Consider the following 21,370-nt stretch of genomic DNA (forward strand, 5'->3'; position numbering starts at 1 on the left):
ACTCTGACCCTGATATTTTCAACTTGTCAGGAGGAGGGAAAGCAGTCCCCAAACAAGTGGGAGTGGAAGAGGGAGTGGAACAACTCATAACATTCATGTCTAAAACATGACCTGAGTTAGGGCTATGGCTAGAATAGAGCGTTTGTTGCAAACGCAACAAAGATTCATCTTGGGAAAGCCTCAATTATACTGAGTGGCCATCAACTTCAATTCCAGAAAGCAGGTAAATGTAAGTAGAATACAGACTAAATTTCACAAGCAATTTTATTAATGAGATTTTTAAGGAAAAATATAGTGCTGGGCCTGAGTGATTCTTATCATTGATATACCCTGGGTTATGAAATAGTTACACACCCCTTGCCTTCATTTTTGCCATACAAGCTAGTAAGTTGGGTGATATGTTGTTTGTTTTTATGTGATAGAGAACCTGGCTTAGTAATAAGAGGCAACAGCCTGTACGGAGGAATCTATAGGAGTTCTAGTAGTATCTCCTGTTCTTTTAGAACTAAACTGTGGCAAATCACCAAATTTCTCTGAGTCTCATATCCCTCTACAGTAAAATGAAAATTTTAAAAATCTAACATTGTCATTGTAAAAATAAAAAGCAAGTGAACATTAAAGGGCTTTACAAAATATAAAGTTCTCATAAACCATCAGTTCTCCTGTATCTGCCCCCAAAGGGACCTAAATATGCATTAACTCATCTACTCCCTCTCCACCAGTTCTTCTCCTTGCGAACAACTTATAACATTCATTTCTAAAACATGACCTGAGTTAGGGCTATGGCTAGAATAGAGCTAAATGTCCCCCCAAAGGAACTGAAGCTGTAGCCTTGGTCTAGTGAGACCACACAAAGAGGCATGGGTCTGTCTGAAAGTTTCAAGAAGAAGCAGTTGAACTCTATGAACGCTGAGCAGTTCACAGATTGGTTTATGTCCGATAAATTAATGCCCACCCGTGGGATGCTTTTAGATCATCAGCATCTGTTAGGTGGATGAACTCGGTTGTCAGGGATGAACAGGCACTTCACAGATGGGAGCTTCCAGAGACCTCAGGTACAAAAATGAACCATTTTTTTAATGAAATTACTGTAGCTCTGATAAATCTAATGTTTTAAAACATTACTCCATAGAGAAATTTTACAGGGCTCTTTGCAAATATAGGATTGAACATACCATTGGCAATTGAAGAGAAAGAATTCTCTTTCATTGTAACCACCGAATGATACTGTATAGAATTCCATCCCTCTACCTGAAATTACACCTCCAAACACAACTGGACCTGTAGTTTAATATTTTACACAGGATAATAATAATTATGTCTATAGAGCTTGATTACACCAATCAAGGTGAACAAAGAGGAAATGACGCCGTACTTACTTTTTAGATATTTCTGCCTTGTACTGGCCAGACTCACTCAAAATATTGAGTTTAAATCTGCTTTAATGATAGGAAGTGACATAAAACTATCAAAGATAACCTTTTATAGCACAATACACATTTAAATACTGAGTTACAAATTATATTTCCAAAAGAAAGGTTCCATTGAGACAGGATAGTAAGAAGCTAGAAAAGTTTCCTGGTAAATGGAATAGGGAAACTGAGACAGGTAGCTGAACACCAGCACGGAGCAATTTATAGCCAGGTGTAGATGATCGCCAGGGCTGAAGGCCGTAAGTGCCTGGGGGCAAAACTGGGAAAACTAGGACCTCACAGCCAGGCTAACCTCTCCTCGCTGGAGGTAACTTCTAAACCTCAGTTGTATTTCTGCTCCAGGCCCAGAAAAGCAGCAAAGCCAGGTGGGTGGCCAGAATCAATTGCTCTGACCAAAGACCCCCTACCCTGTCACGGACCCATGAGTCAATCTGTGGAGACCATGACCCTGAAAGGGCACATGGAGAACCGGTGAATATTCTATTGAAACCCTCCCCTGCGACCTCCACTAAGATTCTTGCCTGCAAGAAAGAGATAAAAGCCTCAAGACAAAGGACCCAGCACATGGGCTCTTTCTCTGGGGAGTAGCCAGGCCAACCCCTTGTTTTCCTACTTATCTTTTCACAGGTGCCCATCTCCTAAACTTGAAGGCAATGGGAAGCTGGCAGCCTGTCCCCTGAACCTGTTTCTAAAGCCGCATTTTCTCTCGATTTCCCAGTGAGCCAAGGCAGCCCAGCCTAGGCTCTCCTGTGCCTTCTTCTATGCTAGGACCTTCCTTGTGTCACAGTCCCCAGCTTTGATAAATGAACCCTCATCATCACCTGGACTCTTATTGTGAAATGTTCCCCACCTGAAGTCAAAAACCCACACACTACAGCTGCCCCTAGGCAGATCCACTCAGGGCCAGGCCTTTGTCCAATAACACACTGTGTCTCCTACTCAGCAAAATCATTGGTTCTTCAAGGCAGAGGGACTCTGCTTGCCCACTGCTCCACCATTAGCACTACTTTCTCAACTTGCCTCTTGAAACCTGGGATGAGGTAACGGATTTGCATCGAATTTTACAAGATTTGGTTTATGCAAATGGCCTCTTTCAGACTCCTAGAGGTCTGTGATAAAGGTCAGTACCAAGTAGGATGTGGACCTACTTTAGACTGTCTTTGCAACAACAAAGGATGTTCCCCGGACAAGAACTTTTGTGCTTGTGATCACACCTGCAGACTTGCCCCTCAGAGCATGATACTGAGTCCTTATCGGGTACTCGTTAATCACCAAGTGCCCGCTGATTCCTGGGAGTTATTTTATAGGCTTTTTTAGCGTTGAAGGCTGTTTTTTCCAAACTTGACTGTCAGCCTACCTCCTAGAGAAAGAGGCTACCTTTCATTTAAGGGAAGGGAAAACGACGAGATATTCGAAGGCCACCTTCAGTACAATACATGTAGTTTTTCTCTCAACTTTAAATATTTACTCATATTTCCCTAGAAATTCTTTTAAAGTAACATTTTGGAGGAAGATAAGCTTCACCAGTACCTAATCAGTACCTACTTTCTAGAAGCAATAAAAAGTACGCTTGCATAATTCTCTTCTGCCTCTTTATTAGAACCGCAAAACACATCCGCTCCTTTGCTCAAAAAAACTCCCACCCCTTCAGTGCCGAGCGCTGCCCGTATTTATATTTGTTTAGAGCCTCTCTCCCCGCCCCCCTCCTTAGAAGCCCCAGCCAATCCTGTAACATCTACTGTTGTGGACCTAAGTATCGCGAGACTCCAACTGTATCCAGTCTCAGGCTTTTAATTGTGTGGACTTGCGTAGAAGTGGCTCTTGAAGCCACTACCGGAGAAAGGGGGCGGGGCAACTCGACGTGCCCGTTCACATTGACCCCACGCTCCAGCGCGCTCCCGGCAGCTAGGAGCTGGGGTGTCTGGCTCCCCCGGGAACTCCAACAAAAACCAGCATAAATCGCGCGTGTCCACTTCACGCGGGTGTTTGGTGGGTGGTGACTGTGCCTGGGACCTGCGACGACATTAGAGGGCCTTGGTGCAGAGAGGCTCAAGAGGCTTGGAGAACCTGTCTAGGAAGGCGCTCAGGTGATGGAGGGTCAGGGGTCAGAGGTCGGGTTTGGAAGAGGACTGGACTGAGAGGGAGGCCCCAAAGAGAGAATTCGGTTGTTCTGGATCCCCGAAAGCTAAAGGGCTAACTAAGATGGAGCCACAGCGCGAGTTCCCCTGGCCCATCTCCGTCCCGGACGTGCGGGGCCTCTGGACCGCCACCGCTCCCCCGGGAAGAGACAGGGTGGTGGGAAAGGAGCCTGTACTTCTCCGCAGGGACTTGGACGTGCAGTGTTTTGTTTGAGCGTCTCAGGGTCTATTGTCGCGTTCCTCGGCCTCGCGGTAGGTTGTTTGCTCGGCCTGCCGCTGGCAGCTCTGCTCTGACTCCTCGCACTGCCCCTGGGTTTTTCTGAAGCAAACTGAGTGGGTATCACCATGCGCCACAGACACGCCTCTGGAGGCTTGGAATTGGGCAGCTGCCGCAGCTGCTTGGGCGCGAGGTTGTAATGCCGTGAAAGGGGAGGCCGAGGCTTCTAAGTTAGTCTGAAAGTTCTCGGTTACCTTTGGAGTCAGATTAATTACATTCGCACTCAAAAACCATCCTTTCACGTTGACTCCGCAGTACTTGGTAGGTTTGTGGACGAAGATATATTATCTGATGATTGATGGTCACTGCCAGATGTTCAGTGTTATTAAATAATGACTGTTAAGCTTGTGCCTTTTTTTAAAAAGCAACTTCACATTAGCCGCGAGGTAGAAATCGTAGATGTTTGGTGTTTTCCAACTTGTATTTAAATTAACTTCAGGCCCTAACCGAACAAAATAAAACAATGTTTTCGTCATTACAGCCATTTTTAGTTATTCTGTTGGGTAATAGCAAGAATGATGACATGCCCATGAATAAAAACGACCCGTGGTATTTTCTGTACTATCACCAAAAAGACTAGTTGGTTTATGATCACTGACCAGCTGAAAACGGAACAGTAAATAGCGGTAGTGGGGTAGGTGCGCCTTTACTGGGTAGCCTGTGCTTCCTGGAGCTTTGGAGGACCAGTTAGCCAATAAACGGGCAGCTGAGAATAAAATAGTTTACTTTGAAAGATGGTTTACTTGTGCGTATCACCTTTTTGCTCAGCCTAAAAGAACGGCACCTGTATAATTTTTTTTTTTTAATCTCATTGAGTCCAGGCTAGGAAGATCTGGGGTGAACAGAATCTGTTGGTGAAAAAATGGATTTACGAAGTCATTTTTCAAGTTTATGTGACTAACATATATTAGGGTTCAACAGATGAAAACACTCTCATCCTGCTGGAGTTATCAAACAGAAAAGGATCGTGGTAGTGTTAGATTGTTCTGCTTTTCAGTCATAAGTCGTGACTGGGCTTTGCTTGTATAGGGCTCACCTTGGGCCTACACCTGTAGCAAGTATATCTTCCTGTGTCTATAGCAGCCTAAACCCAGGTCTACCATAGATTGTTGTAATTTAGGATTTGTAATTTGGTAGGGAAAAATACAAATAGAAGTTTTATTGATATTAATTGGTTTTATTGTCTTATTCTTAAGATTTTGTTTATTTTCCTAGCAGTTTATCTTTGTTTTCTATTAAAAGTACAGGTCAGTCAGTGTTGTCTGTTTCATTCTTGGCCAGAAATAATAAAGAATAGTTTCACATTACCTATAGTCTTCTAGAATGTGATTAAGAGACCCTTATCCAAAAAGAAACGTGAGCAAAGTACTTTTACGTCCTTAAAATAAGGGAGGGTATTCATGGAGTTAGAGATCTTTGTTCCACCTTATTTTGTATATCATTTCCATCCTGGCACTGACTTGGAGGTTAATACTGAATAGGATACTATTCCTGCGCAGCTTTCAAGTAGTTCATAGTCAAATAATCGAGAACACCATAGCAGCTGGGATTAAGGAGGGGAGGCCCTCAACTCAGCAGGCCTGTCAGGAGGTTTTGGGGAAAGACTGGGATGGTAACAGAAAAGTCTGAAAGAAACATTTCAGGCAAAAGGAATTTACATTTAAATGCAGGACAGTAAAAGTTTGGTCCCTATAGAAAACTGCATATAATATATTTTACGCAAACACCGATCAATATTTAAGGGGATGGAAGAAGAAGAAGAACCATCAAAGGTGGGATTCATGTGGTATGAAGAAAACCAGGAGAAAGATTTAGAATATAATCAGAAATATACCAGGACTCAATTTATTACCTGCAGTTAACATTGTGGTTATAAGTAGCTTATCCCTGGATAGAGATCTGTTAGGAAAAGATTCAACCAAAATGAGACTTTTTAAAAAAAATGTATGCCCAGTTCTGGTTTAATTGCCCGGGGTAGTACCAGGGCATTAGGATCCTTTAAATGTTTACAGGTGATTCTAATGTGCAGTCCAGTTTGAGAACACTGATCCATGGTCTGCCGTCCCGCCACGTGAATGTTCGGTTATTGTAAAACAATTTGTAGTACTCTAAGGATGTTGATGATAGCAACTACCACTTAGGGAGTATATGCCAAATTCCTGTTACCATGATATGCTTTATTTGTAAGCACAATTCTGCCATCATCTCTGTTTTAGAAATGAGAAGACTGGCCCAGAGGGGTTAAGTAACTATTCCGAGGCCACACAGTAAATACCAAAGCTAGAATTAGAATCTCTCCTGCAAGCCACATTTCTCTGCAGATGTGAAACTGTATAGGCAGTTGCTTTATGGGTTTTTGGAGTTAATGATTCCATGACTACCGTGTTATTATCATGGTAGTATGCAGTCATAGATTGTATCACTGGCCCAGTTCCCTCTCCACCCCTTACCTCACATCCATGCTCTTTGCTTTGAGCGGTTCCACCTAGTAAAGAAGTGTATGCTTTTTCCCCCCTCTGGACTTGGGTTCATGCACTTGACTTACTTTGGCCCGTGGAAACTGAGTGGTTTTGCTGTGACCTAGCTCTTTGAAAATACATATGTGATTGGGGTTGCACTCTTATACCTCAGCCATTGGCAATAAGAACGTCCGTGGGTTGCTTTGCCGGTGCCACAAGGAGAATGAAAACTACACTAAGCAGTGCCAAACTGCTCATCCAGAAACCAACCCAGATCAGCCGGCCCTCAGCTAACCTGTATATCTGGGAATAAATGACTACTGCTCTATTTCAAGTATTGAGCTTCGGCGTGGTGTGTATACAGCATACCTGTGGCTATAGTTACCTAATAAGCTGATACAGCCTAACTTCTCAAAGTTCCATCAGAATTACCAAATTCCAGTATTCTTGCCTGTGCTCTGAGGAGAACTGGACAGATAAACACTTAGGTTATTTGAGGCTTGCCATATTATCTTTATAAGGTAAAGGGGAGATGAGCTTCTCGAAAAGTAGTTAGTGAAAGTCAGAGATTGATTATAGCCTCACCTTCGCATTCACAAACCAAGCACTGAGTACGGAATGACTTCTGGTAATTGACAAAGACCACTTTTTGATAGGCCTTTTGCACTTTTGAGAATGTCCTATAGTTGCTCTAATAAAGTACCCTTTAGTCACACATGGCTGCGGAGTGCTTAAGGTGTGGCTACTGAGCCGGAGGAGCGCTGAGGAGCAGAGTTTATAGTATTTACTCTTACACTGAAATAGCCACATGCTGCTAGTGGCAACCTTGTGGGACTGCACAGGCCGAACAACTTGCTTGGGGCTGCCAGGGAAACCACCCTCCCTGTAAGTCACAAGTCCGCCAAGTTCCCAAATAAAGGAAGGATTCTGTCAGTGGGAACAAGGAGGTGGGTAGGTCTTAGGTAGGCGAGTACTGTTACGTCAGTGTCTTTTATGGTTATCTACACAGATTTTCTATTTCTTGAGCCAGTTTTATCCATTTATATTTTATAAGTGAACTGCCCCTTTTATTTAGATTTTTCAAGGTTATTAAAATAAAGCTGTTCTTAATATTCTCATAATTTTCAAATCCCTCATGGATCTGTTTTTTGTTTTTGCTTTCTTAAATCAGCTTTATTAAGGTGTGATTTACGTGTAATAAAATTCATCAATTTTAGGTAAACCATTTGATGAGTTTTGACAAATGCATATGATCACTTCTCTCACTCCAAAGTTTTCTCTTTTGTTCCTTGGCTGTTAATCACTTCTTCCTACTTCCTAGCTGCAAGTAACCACTAATCTGCTTTTTATCACTTGGTTTTTGCTTTTCCAGAATTAGTGGAATCATACAGTTTGTAGTCCTTCCCATCTGGCTTCCTTCACTTAGCATAATGCTTTAAAAATTCATCCATGTCGTTGCAGGTTGTATCAGCAGCTTATCACAGAGTAGTTTTCAATTGTTTATCCATTCACCAGGTGATGGACATTGGGTTTTTCCACTTTGGGGGGTTTAGTAATAAAACTGCTATTAACATTCAAGTTTAAGTCTTATTTGTGAATCTGTGTTTGCATTTTTCTTCAGTAAATACCTGGGAATGGGATTACTAGGCTGTGCAGGAAGTATACATTTATTCTTATAAGAAATTGACAAACTTTTCCTGGTGGAGTATTTGAGAGTTCCATTCTGGTTGCTCTACACCCTCAGTCTTTTATTCTGACTATCCTAGTGGATGTGTAGTTTGTGGGTTTAATTTGCATTGCCTTAGTGACTGATGATGGTCAAGGTATTTTTATATGCTTTCCTGCTACTTGTGGATCATTTTTGTTGATGTGTTAAATTTTTTGCCCGTTTTTTATAAGGTTGTTTGTCTTACTACTGATTTGCAAGAGTTCTTTATGTATTCCTCATACAAATCATTCCTAAGATAACAATATGTTATCTCCCTGAGGATGTGATATGATGATTGTATGAATTATGAAGTCCTGTTCAGGTTTCTTCATTTGTTTCCTCGAGTGAAAGCTCGTTGATTTGTTTTCCTGTTGAAGATCATTTAATGTTTGATCGTTGGTTATGAGCTCATCTTTGCAGTTTTAGATTCCCTGCCTCACTTTCATTGTTTTGGCTTGTACAGTTTGCCAACCAGGGGCTGGTCCGAAGGCACTTGTTTTCTATTCTTTTCAGAGATAATGTGGAAAAGCTCTCTTCTAGGCAGAGTCCATTGTCATAAGCTTTTTCTTCTATACTCAGTAACAATGGATATCTTTCTAGTTTAGGCGTTGGCCTCCCAGAAAACAGATATCCACACCACACTGCCTTCCTCTGTGAGATAGAGGGCAGATAAGGACCTGCCAGTTCCCACTCTGTTGCTCCTTTATTATCGGTGTTTAGCCCTGGGCCCACTTTGGGTTCTAGACCAGATCTGCCACTGTTGCGTGTGGAAGCCCTCTTGGCGATGCTCTGTCCTTTGGTGCTAGCTCACACCACCACTTAGCTTTTCAGTCTGATGCCCTGTGCATTGGTCTTAGGGATTGCTCCAAGTTTCTGGTCAACTGGGATTTTCCCTGATGGTTTGTTGTTGTTGCTTATTGTTGTAGCTTTAAACAGGGCTGTGCATTTCTGAATTGTCTCTTTAAAACACGTTTTTCATTCTCTCCTAGATTTGGAACAGAGTGGTTAGGGATGGGGGCTTCGTGGGGGTAGAGGGGTGTGGACTGCACTGTGTGCTCTGATTGAAGAAACCAAAACACTGTTTAGTGTCTGTTCTGAATCAAAAACTCCTGTTTGATTTATACTTCTTTTTATCTCCTGAAATGTAGCACGGTATCCAGTACATAACGTGGGCTCTGCAAATACCTGATTGGATTTTATTGAAAAATGGAATTGTCAGAAATCCTTCTAAAACTGCCCTTGAAGCTAATTTTTAATTGTTTATACATCTTTTTATTTTCCCGAGCTAAGTGATTTGAGTAGGTTGAAATAGGTACCAACCATCATTATGACTTTATGATTTAATCTCTGAGTTATTCTGTGTTTTATGTAGGAATTGGCTATTATTTTTGAAAAAGTACACTTTTGCAGCCTAGGTCACATAGGCTGCTTTCAGACCAGTTTTCTCTTTCCAGCTAGTGAAGCTTTCTTTTCCTTTTTTCCATACATTCTCTTCTTCTCTCATTTTGTCTGCTCATTCCCCTGGTTGCCATCACCACTTTATTCCTTGCCCAGCTATCTCTTTTATCCCTTTTAGGTGCTAATCCACAAAAAGAAATACATGTCTATATTTTCATCTTCATCTTTTGAAAGAAAAGGTATATTTTTTAGGGACTTTTCAGCTACGTTAGAATCAAGTGAAGTTTTGTTAATCATTTGGGATTGTAAAACAAATTTGAAATACTGTAGTAATAAGAGTTTATGTGTTACTAAAATTCTTTAAATATGTGTTTCTAGGGCATTTGAGGTTTACTGTCATGCTGCTCATTAAATGTATTTTTAAAATTTATTTTATTTTATTCAACAAATTACTACTATTAAATTTATACATTAGTGACCAGTAGACCATCAGAATTCATATACTGCATGAGATTATGGTCAGTGTGTTCCTTAGCTGTGTTTGACTGATTTAAGACAATTGTCCATTGCCTTTTGTATCTCTGCAGATTTCATGTTACGGGTGTGGACTGTTAGTTCATGCCGAATTTCTCATCTGGGAGCACTTTACCACTGAAATCCTCTCTTCGAGTGCCTACTGTTGCGCTTGTGTTCCGGAGTCCACGTGTGCCAGCCAGGAGCTCGTGGCGATGAGCAGCCGACGGAAACGTGCTCCCCCGGTGAGAGTGGACGAGGAGAAGCAGCAGCAGCTTTGCTGGAACATGCACGAGGACAGAAGAAACGAGCCTCTCGTCCTCACCGATGACGAACAGCCCGACCCGGGGCCGGATTCCTCCTCTGCCCAGTGGGTCGGCCCAGAGGATAGTCCGCCGGGAGCAGCAGCTCGCAGCGGTAAAAGGAGGCGCTCCGAGGCGGTGAGCACCTCAAGACCGGCCGATAAGCAGGAGACTGCTGACAGCTTTTCTCCTCCGTCTGCAAAGCTGAGCGTTGTGATCGCTCCCTGTCACGTTGACAGTTTTTGGAAAGCATTTCTAGGAGCATTCACTCTTCAGCTTCTTCCTGAACAGAATTTAGCTGAAAATTTTTCTGAAAGGAGTTTTACACTGATGAGTTCAGAGGCAAGCAGTCAGTTCCTGATGTACGTTCATCCCGAGGGCACAGATGTGGAGAAGCAGGAAAGAGGACTCAAGGAGCCAGTCAGCGTTGGGGACCAGGGTGTCCGAGTGGAATCGTCCTTCGGTGCTGAAATGTTGGGAGATTTGGGGTGGCTGCAAAAGAAGAGAAGAATAAAACTGTACCAGAAACCAGAAGGAAATGACATTATCAAGGTTCGCAATTTCTGTGGTGTCTTTTCAGGTTCTTCTTGGGGCAGTGTTTTCTGAAGTCACTTTAGAGGGAAGGTCTGAAAAGCCAGCAATAAACCTATCATTAAATTTCAAAGTACACCTTTATATCTATATTATAGCTAATTATTTTTGGGCTGAACTTTTTCAAGTAGATCTTCCAAATTCTTCCTTTCCAGCTCTACTCTTTTTTTAAAAAAAGATCTTATTATTTATTTTTAGAGACGGGGGGACGGGAAGGAGAGAGGGAGAGAACCATCAATGTGTGGTTGCCTCTCACACGCCCCCTACTGGGGACCTGGCCCACAACGTTGGCCTGCTTCCTGACTAGGAATCGAACAGGCGACCCCTTGGTTCTCAAGCCTGCACTCAATCCACTGAGCAACACCAGCCAGGGCTCCAGCTCTACTCTCAATGACTTGTTTTGGCCCTCGTGTTCTCTTTCTCTTCCTGTAGAAACCCTGTAACCATTTCCCTGGTTGTCTTTTCCACTCCATCTGCTTTATCTCGGGAATACTGAAATACAGAATGCAAGTGGAATTCTATTCTTCACTGCCTATAAAATTAAGTATAATCTGGCATGCAAGTCCTTCCTTTGATAAACTCTTGTCTTCTTCTCTAGCCTCATCGTTTATCGCTCTGCTCTTTATTTTGTCCCAGAAGTTCCGACTTCCTGTGTTCCCTGCCGTCTTTCTGTATCTGCTTTGGCTTTCACAGTTCCCTCTGCCTGGTTCGTCTCCTTCCTCTTCCCTGATAATTCCTGGTGTTAATGTGCCCTTTCCCATCAGACCTGATGCATATGTTTAATTTTGCTTTGGTCTCTTACAGCGTATTTACATTTTAGATCTTTCTTCCTCATTGGACTAGGAACCCTTTTCGCAGCCTGGTAAAATGCCTGATACTGAAGAGATTGTCAGTAAATGAGCGAATAGATTTACTATTCATTTCAGGCTCTTCTGTTCACTAGACAAGTCACTCTGAATCATCTAAATGCTCTAATTGTAGCCTCTTTTTGTATGAAATATAAAAAAATACCCCTTCTTTTTTACCTCATACAATTGTGTTGAGAATCAGGTAAGATAATGTAAGTAAATATACTTTGTAAACTATGAATCAGGCCAATATTCCTTCAAGCCGAAACTTGGAAAGAAATTCTAATATGTTGAATTCACCTTTGTTCAATGAAAACGATGTCTTACTCATTTCTCCCATGAAAAGCAATTACATTATAGCCCTTTTAGTTTCAGAATTGACAGTAAGAAAGGAGAAAATTCAGAAGCATTAAAATATAATTGTTCCCTAGACAATGAGAGTCTGCAGCCTAGCACCCTCTCCCTTTGTAGATTGTGAGTGCCCAAACTGCGCCCAGAGAGGACAAGTAAGGATTCATGGATTTGCATCTGTGTTCTGTCTACCTCCCTCACAATCAAGTTTTGATGTATTGTTTGTTCCTCGAGCTTGATTTTTATAACTTTTAAAACATTTATTGCTACTGTAGTAAGCCATCTCTATGTGAACACAAGCCAGAGTAAAAGTGTTAATGAAATATAATTTTTGCCACGCATTCCTATATGATGTTGGGTTGGGTTCTTGTTCTTTAGCGAAAGAATAGGAGAATCTCAATGAGGGAATCAGGTCCAGGAAAATAGAGGGAAGTGTGGGGAACTTCATTTACTGGGTATTTGGAATTAGGAAGTTTTTAAATTCTGTCATCTAGGCTACCTCATATAGGCTTCTGTCCATTTTGCAAATGAAAACAAAACCAATGTATTATTTTGCTGTTGAGTTACCTCCTAAGTACCAATGTCATTCTTCAAATTCAAGTGTTTTGACTAAAATTTCGTCTCACATTACTTCGCCAGAATCAAGACATAAAACATTAATCACGTTCAGTTTTCTTATACATTTAATGTCTGGTATAGTAACAGGGATTCCAAAATGTAACTCTTGTCCTGTGTGTCAGAATCTTCTGGGAGAATCTGCCCTCTTAGCCAGTTTCACTGATTGTTCTGATGCTCATCAGGTTTGGAAATCATTGGCTCGGTGGGTCTAGAGTTGATGTTCTCATCACATGCCCCAGGTTTCGTTCCAGTTGAGTATTTTTTTCTAACAACTTAAATGGTGCATTGCACGTAGTAGGTGCTGCGTTTGTGGAATGAATTTGTGACTGAGAGTGAAAATATGTGAGGGAGACTTAGTAAGCATATATTTGGTGTTTGTGGGGCAAATATTGTGACTACTTTTTTTTAATGTTGATCAATTTTTTGTAGGTTGGAATTTACCTTTTGGAGGATGGCCTAGCGAAACTAGACTTTTTGAGTGATGCAAGTTCAAGAATGAAAAAGTTCAATCAACTCATGAAGAAAGTGATGGAGAAGTTATATGATTTTATTATTCCAGGTAAGTTTTTAAATAAACTTAAACATCGCTGTTACTTAGGTATTGTGGGTCCCCCCTACCAGCACTAAAGCAGGTAACAAAACCATAATAAAAATTTAAAAACCTCCATAAAAATCTGTGTATGACAAAATTATGTTTTTTTGAAATGACTCCACTTATATAATGTGTGATTTTATTTGCTTAATACTGTGCTTACCTTATAGTAAATAGTCAAGAAATGTTTGCCAAGTTGATAGGCAGAGTCTAAAGGGATTCCTCTAAAGGGAAATATTTTTCGATATTCCTGTGCTTTTACCTTGCTGTGGCCAGAGATTTTTGGCTGGCCTTTCTCCCACCCCCCTGCAGTCTGACAATAGTCTCAAGAGTCTGCTCCCCAAACAAACGGTTAATTTTGCTACCGTTTTTTGGCAAGACATTGATTGCATCCTGGGTCAGGACTGCAGCTTCAGAGTTGTCTGCCATTGGCTCCCAAGGGAGAGTGCGGTGGCTTGGTGCAGCCCATCAGCATCGCGGGAAACAGGCCGGATTTGCCACGTCCTGCTCGTGGCGGGACGGTGTTATTTCGGGAGCGGATCTTCGTACTAAAATATTCGGAAAATAAGTTTCTAGCTTGACTGGTTGTTTCTGCAAGATGTGCTTTGTAACGCTTCATAACGCTAATAACAGTAAAGCAGAACAGTCTGAAATAACCAAGCATATAGCTAAATATTAATGTAAAGTTTTAAAAACCTTACATGACATTTTTTATTGAGAAAAGTAAATTATGTGGTTTGCGGCGCACACTTCTCATTGTAGCAGATATAACATTATGTCCTGTAACAGTTTTATAGACCTTTAGAAACAATTCAGAGATAAATCATTAGCTAATGGGGGTTTGTTAATTTGTTCAAAATCTCGAATTTTTTTTATGTTATAGAAGGGCACAAATCTTCCACATGGCATTTGTACCCAACAAGTGAACAAGATATCCTCACAAATTTATGTTGTCAGTTTGCACATTTATCTCCTAATTGGCTACAGCTGCTCCCGAAGCCTTTTTTTTAGCATAAGATATACAGTGGGAACCCTTGCGTTGTTAGATAAAGAGAAATTATGTCTGCGTATGGATATTTCTATATGAAGATATAAAACTGGAATAAATCACCCTTTTATAAACTACAGAAGATATTTACATTTAGTTCCTCAAATGTTTATTAAATATGCACAATAGGCAAAGCATGTTCCCGCTCCAAGGAGCTGTACAAACCAAAGCCAGCCTTTCCCCTCCAGGAACGTTACAGTTCAGTGCAGAAGGGACAGCGCACACAGGTCACCGCACTTCCAGCAGAAGGCAGCGCAGTGCTCTATCCAGAGCATAAAGATGCTCCGTGGTCCCAGAGGAGAACATGAATTCTAACCAGTCGGGGGGAATGCCATAGAAAAGTGGCATTCGAACGATGGATGGGTAGATTTTTGGTTTGCAAGCCAGCACTCAACCCACTCGAGCCACACTAGCCAGGGCCAGAGATAGGTAGATTTTGATCAGTGAATTAGGGGTAGGGTCCTGCAGCCACAAAATACTGATGCAGTCCCCAGAGTTGAGAGAGTGCGTGGTATGTTTTTGAAATAAGAATTCCTTGTAGTTACAAATGGTGGATCAGGTTGTTCTGAGCACCTCGTTGTTGGATGTGCAGACGTGCTGGAGGAGGATGAGGAAGACTCAGATAGTGAGCCCGAGGGACAGGACATTGACGAGCTCTATCACTTTGTGAAGCAAACGCACCGGCAGGAAACGCAGTCCGTCCAAGCTGACGTCCAGCACCCTGCGTTGATCCCGGTGTTGAGACCCTACCAAAGAGAGGCTGTCAACTGGATGCTTCGGCAAGAGCATTTCAGAAGCCCTCCCGCTGGCGGCAAGTATCAGATGTTTCAAGAAAGGCCTATTGGTCAGAGGGATTATACGAGAGAGAGGTCGGGCAGGGGAGGGGGAGTGGATCATTGAAAAAGTCATATTTAAAAGATAGGATAAGTGCGTGAACAAAATTCACGCATTTGTTACCGTGAACAAAATGGTTTTCTGATGTATTCCTCAAAATTGAAGTCTAAAGAAATTTACCTGTGAGTTCTGTTCTTCTTAAATGTTTGAGCTGGTTTCTCCAGGCAAATTAAAGGCCTCCTTAGTCAGAATTTTCAAAAACCTAGCAATTTTTTACATGTCTTTACAACTAAGAACTGCTTTTAGAATCGTATCAGATGGGAATCTTGCTAAATCACCTGAAACAGGCTTCACAATTTGATGCTGAATATTAGTGACAGAGCAGATTTACAAAAGTGGGAGACTCGTGACTGATCTCATTTCCTAGGTGTGCGTTTACTGTGTTTACTACACAGAGTAAGTAACAAAATAAATGTTACTTCTTTGTCACCCAAAGGGATGGGCATAATGTGAGATCTTTACCTGACTATTTTTCATTCTTCCTCTGAAATAAATAACAGATTTATTTTCGTTAACAATGAGTAGCTCTTGTTTCAGCTTATAATTTTTTTATCCAACAAATTTCATTTGTTTAAACTTCATGCCCAATGTTACTTCTTTCCATTTCTCCTCCTCCCATACTTTGAATTATTTTGAAGTAGTAATGATCAAAGCATTTTATCTGTTAACATTTCAGTTTATTTCAGTAAAAGATGAGGGTTCTTTTAAACTGATATAAAATATATGTATAATGATGACTTTTAAAACCCAATAATTCCTTAATAACCCCAAATCTCTCTTCCTTTCTTCCCATCCTTCCATGCCCCTCTTTCTCACTCTTTTTTATAGTTTGTTCAGATCTGAACCCAAATAGCATCTGTACATTGAAATTAATTGCTGCCTCAGAAGTTTCTTTTAATACCTAGATTTTATGTCACTCCCTCCTTCTATTTTTTTTTTCTTATAACTTGGTGTTGAAGAAATTGGGAGCCCTGTAGAGTTTCCCACATACTGCATTATTTTTTTCTCCAAAATAAAATCATTTTTATTAATTAATTTTATTAAAGTGTAACTTACATTAAAATGTACAGATCTTAAAGGCATAATTTGATACGTTTTTGACAAATCGATGTATCTGTGTAATCAGCAGTCCAATTAAGACATACAACTAGGTTTTGTCAAAAGTAGCCACTAGCCACACATGGCTCTGGAGACTTGATGTGTGGCTGTCCACATTATGTGGTCCAAGTGTAAAAGGTACCAGATTTCAAGTAGTGCAAAAAAGTGTGTGAAGTATCTCATTAATAATTTTGGTATTGATTACATATTGAAATAATATTTCGGTTCTCTTGGGCTAGGTGAAGTAGACAAAACTGGTCACCTGTTTCTTTTTATATTTGTGTTGCACAGTGCTGACGTGTATTTCTAACACCCTAGAAAGTTCCCTCGTGGCCCAGTCAGGTCTCATACTTCACCCCGGTCAGGAGGTCACTGCTGTCACCATCAGTTAGTTCTGCCTGCTTTTGAAACAGTGAATGGAACCCCAGGGGTGGAGGGAGAGTCGGCTTTCCCCGTAATGTTTTTGGGATTTGCCCATGCTCCGTATATAAGTAATTCAGTCTTTTTTGTCCACTGACTGGATTTTGTGTATTAAATCTCATGTGTTGTTTAGTAGTTCTGTTCCCTATGGTTCCCATAAATTGAAGCTTTTATCTTTTAATTGTTCTGTTTTTTAAACCCTGTGTATCTATATTCCTATTTCATCTATTAATTCCTCGTGAAGGCAACAGAAAATCACTTGTGTTTCACTGGTTGGTGGACGCGTACTTCCTATTTGGCATTTGGTGTAAACAACTTAAAATATTAGAGGAAAGGATAGTGGAAAATTCTGGTTGAAACCAGTACCACAGTTTTAGGTGCTTTTTCCGAGGTAAGTAAGCCTTTCCTCTGACTCTTAGGCCCAAACAAAAGGCTAGATGATTTGGATCAATGGATTATCCTAGTAGCATAGGTCTGTTGAGTTAAAGACATTAGGCAGCTTTTTGAAGGATTTATAAAAGATGCACTACTTTCCTTTGTTGGGTAGGAGTTGGTTACATGTACTAGTTTTATTTTATTGATAATCCTCTGTTACTTGCTATACTTTGTTTTTCTGTTTTATCACTTGCTTATATTGAAAATATTTGTGCCCAAAGCAAAAGAAGCTAAAGAATAACATCTGAAGAAAGAATAAAAGGGATCCTACCTAGTCTTTTTCCCATGTGTATTTGGCTTACCAGGCTATAGTGTCTGTTAACTTATTTTTGCTTTAATATCATGATCTAGCAGAAAAGAGAATAAACAAAACTTGTCTTATAGTTCTATATTTTTCTTTTTTCTCTTTTTTTTTTTTTTTTTTTAGAAAATGGCCTGCACTTCCTGTGGAGAGAGATCATTACACCTGAGGGGTTGAAACTCTACTACAATCCATACACAGGCTGGTATGGCAAACCTTTATGTGTTTGACAAAATATTATGACCCTGGCTGGTGGGGCTCAGTGGATTGAGCACCAGCCTGTAAACCAAAGGTTCAATTCCCAGTCAGGGCACATGCCTAGGTTGCGGGCCAGGGAACATAAGAGGCAACCACACATTGATGTTTCTCTCCTTTTCTTCCCCTCTCTCTAATAAATAAATGAATGAATATTATGAAAATCTAGATGAGTCTGGTCATATAGGTCTCTAGCCTTGGCAGTACGTCAAGAAGAAATACTAAGTTAAAATCTTATTAGATATTTTTATAGGTAGGATAACTATAGAATTAATAGTACTTACCATTTTTCAGTAAATGAATGTTATTCAAGAGACTTAAGATGCTTGGTTATTGATGCATAAATAGATTATAATTCTAAGTAAAAAGTCATCTTATTATGGGTCAGTTTTTATATTTTTCATTAAATTTTTCAGTGCCTATTATGAAAGAGTTTCAGGAATCACTAAACATGATTAGTGAATCAGTAGTTATTGCCTGTCTCATTTTTTTTATTCCCGAATTCATAAAGTCATAGGAAGAAGGCGGGCATGCCACCTTCTGTTTAGAAGAGGAAAATGGTGGCTATTTACCAGTGCTGCTCTTGTGTCTGCTCAGGCAGTGTTTTGATTATCGCAGTTCGTACGTTCATGAAATAGGGATTTGAATTGTTTTATCCTAAAACATAGTTTTAAAAGTTAGACTTTATGCATTTTTTCCAGTTCTCCTCAAGAACAGNGCCTATTATGAAAGAGTTTTAGGAATCACTAAACATGATTAGTGAATCAGTAGTTATTGCCTGTCTCATTTTTTTTATTCCCGAATTCATAAAGTCCTAGGAAGAAGGCAGGCATGCCACCTTCTGTTTAGAAGAGAAAATGGTGGCTATTTACCAGTGCTGCTCTTGTGTCTGCTCAGGCAGTGTTTTGATTATCGCAGTTCGTACGTTCATGAAATAGGGATTTGAATTGTTTTATCCTAAAACATAGTTTTAAAAGTTAGACTTTATGCATTTTTTCCAGTTCTCCTCAAGAACAGTATTTTTATTTGCAGTCCTATGATGTATTTTTCTTATTTTCTTCTCTTAGCATTATCCGTGAGTACCCAAGTGCTGGGCCACAGTTGTTTGGTGGAATCTTAGCAGATGAGATGGGTCTTGGAAAGACCGTGGAGGTTTTGGCTCTGATTCTGACACACACTCGACAAGATGTCAAGCAAGATGCTCTGACTGTTCCTGAGGTAGAACTGCTGTGGGGCTTGGGGTAGGAGGGGACGGGTGTTCCCATAACTCATCGCGTGTTGAACGTTTGCGTGGGACTTAAGTCAACACTTACAATTTATGATGCAACTAAGGACATAGTAGTAGTTAGTCAACTTCAGGTGGGCACAGAAAATGGGATTTTTGTGACCTGGCAGGTTTTTTTTAAGTGGTGTTAGCCAACCGGGAAGGGGGGTGTTCTGTCATTTAACAAGCTTCTTTTCAGTTGCCACAGAAACTCTCTTAGGAAAATGCTGTTACTTAAATATTCTGTCACTACCACAAGTCTCCTTATTACCACTAAATACTTTTGAGAACTATTTTTTAAAATTTGTACAAATCTCAGATATGTAAAATCAAGAATATAATAATTAGAACTTTGTCCACAGCATGTGTAGCTTAGTAATTAGAGTGCTAGATGAAATAAACTCTTTAAATCCTTGTTCCAAAATACACACATGTGTCAAAGTATAAATTTTTGAGTTTAAAAAAATTCCTCTGAGTCAGTGGATTGAGCTCGGGCCTGCGAACCACACGATCGCAGTTCGATTCCCAGTCAGGGCACATGCCTGGGTTGCAGGCCAGTTCCCAGCAGGGGATGCACGAGAAGCAACCATGCATTGATGTTTCTCTTCCTCTCTCCTTGCCTTCCCCTCTAAAAATAAATAAATAAATATTTTTAAAAAATTCCTCTGAGGAAATAGAGTTCATATTTTTCCATAATGAAATCTAAAATCCAAAATTAAATATCCTGAAATTAGGCTACTAATTAAGGGTATAACTGTAATTACCTGTAAGGCTTACCACACCCACAATCTTAGTGATTATATTGTCATTTGATAGGGTCAAGTTTTCAAAGTTAGCCTTTCAGATTTGAGAAGATAATAGAAAGTGTCTATTTTCTTTGTAGGAAAATGAGTTGGAGTGTAGGGTCGTAACTATCAGTGACTTCTTTCTGGCATTTTCTTCTATTCCAAGTTATTTTTAGCATTATTATAAATTCAGTGGGCTAATTCTTTATTTAACTAAGCCTTAAAAAATTAATTGCAGAAGTCCACACTTAACATTTAGATAACTTAAGATAATATACACAGTTTAAAAAAGTGATAGCTAGCTATAAGCCCTGAAGTAAAAAATAAATTTCGTATGTATGAATAGAGTATTTAGACCCTTTTTTTCATAACTTTTTACAACTCTTTGGCTTCTTCTTAATAGAAGGAAGGTTAACTTTAATAAGCAACTAAGAATACTGAAAGCAAAACACTGTGTGACCACTGAATGTTGTTTATATCAGGGAAAAGTGGTGAATTATTTCATTCCATCACATTCTGGAGCACAAGTAAAAAACACAGACACTCAAAATATGGATATTGAACCAAAAGGAAAAGTTCAGTGCCCCCGTAAGTATGAACTATCTTAAAGAAAATATCTTTTTACAGTGTTCTCTGTTGTAGTTTTTATCATTTTTAGATAGACAGATATCTTGTAATTGTTGTAAGTAGTTGTTTTGATATAGTTGTTTATACCTTGTGTAAATGGGTTCAATTAGACGTTGTAGTATCCTAACAAGAGTAAAGTTTTTATTTGACTTGGTCTAGGTGGTTTGCTTACAATTATATTTAAATTTCTTTAGCCTATAATTTAAACCAGACTGTGTTTCTCAAGCATAGCTACTTAATTTCTGCTAGCAAGCAAATGTTTCACTTATTAATAGTAGTGTGTACATAAATAATTTTGAGAGGTTTTGTTTGATAATCCTAAAGAACAGTTGCTTTGAAAAATTAACAAATTCATGGATAATTCTTATTTCCATTGTTGACATTTATTTCTTAACATGTTAAGATAAGTTTTTATTACATATTCTTCAAAATGACAGTATATAGATAGCATACCTTCAATAAATCTTTGATTTACTTTCTGTTAACTTGGTCCTCAATGTACAATAAGATGAACTGAGTTTTACTTTCTTTTCATTTTAATTATTTTGACTGAGTTAAGGTCTCTTTTTGCACGTAGCTACGCGTGTGATGATCCTGACCGCCGTGAGAGAAATGAATGGGAAGAAGGGCGTTTCCATCCTTTCCATCTATAAGTATGTCGGTTCCATGTACGGGTACGATGTTCAGCGTAACAGGAGTCTTCTGAAGCGGATGCTGAAGTGCTTAATTTTTGAAGGTCTTGTGAAACAGATCAAAGGCCATGGTTTCTCTGGGACGTTTACACTGGGGAAGAATTACAAGGAAGAGGATATACATGATAAAACAAAAAAGCAGGTAACTGAGCACGTATTAAGTAGCTGTATGTGAGGCCTCACAGCATGAGTTGGCAGATCCCATGTTGGCAGCGTGGCTCTTACAGTCTGAAGATAAAAAAACAAATCAGTAGGAATATCACCCAGGGCTATGGCTTGTGTTTTCCACTTCCTGAATGTAAGTTCCGTCGGAGTGAAAACTT

At 40.0% G+C, this 21,370-nt stretch overlaps 1 protein-coding gene across 3 annotated transcripts in view; it reads left to right on the plus strand.

Moving 5' to 3' along the window:
• Nucleotides 1–3,319: 3,319 nt before the first annotated feature.
• Nucleotides 3,320–21,370, plus strand: part of SHPRH (SNF2 histone linker PHD RING helicase) — a 73,244-nt gene continuing 55,193 nt past the window's right edge. For all 3 annotated transcript variants that reach the window (XM_037034865.1, XM_037034866.1, XM_037034867.1), the window contains exons 1-8: nt 3,320–3,520; nt 10,001–10,780; nt 13,066–13,195; nt 14,869–15,087; nt 17,551–17,629; nt 18,747–18,897; nt 20,211–20,316; nt 20,933–21,189. In XM_037034865.1, the coding sequence (XP_036890760.1) occupies nt 10,142–10,780; nt 13,066–13,195; nt 14,869–15,087; nt 17,551–17,629; nt 18,747–18,897; nt 20,211–20,316; nt 20,933–21,189 (1,581 nt within the window). In that variant the 5' untranslated portion in view covers nt 3,320–3,520; nt 10,001–10,141. The remainder of the gene's footprint in view (nt 3,521–10,000; nt 10,781–13,065; nt 13,196–14,868; nt 15,088–17,550; nt 17,630–18,746; nt 18,898–20,210; nt 20,317–20,932; nt 21,190–21,370) is intronic.

Source organism: Sturnira hondurensis, unplaced genomic scaffold (assembly GCF_014824575.4).
Source record: "Sturnira hondurensis isolate 20B ecotype Veracruz unplaced genomic scaffold, ASM1482457v3 Scaffold0022201, whole genome shotgun sequence".
NCBI classification, from domain to species: Eukaryota; Metazoa; Chordata; class Mammalia; order Chiroptera; family Phyllostomidae; genus Sturnira; species Sturnira hondurensis.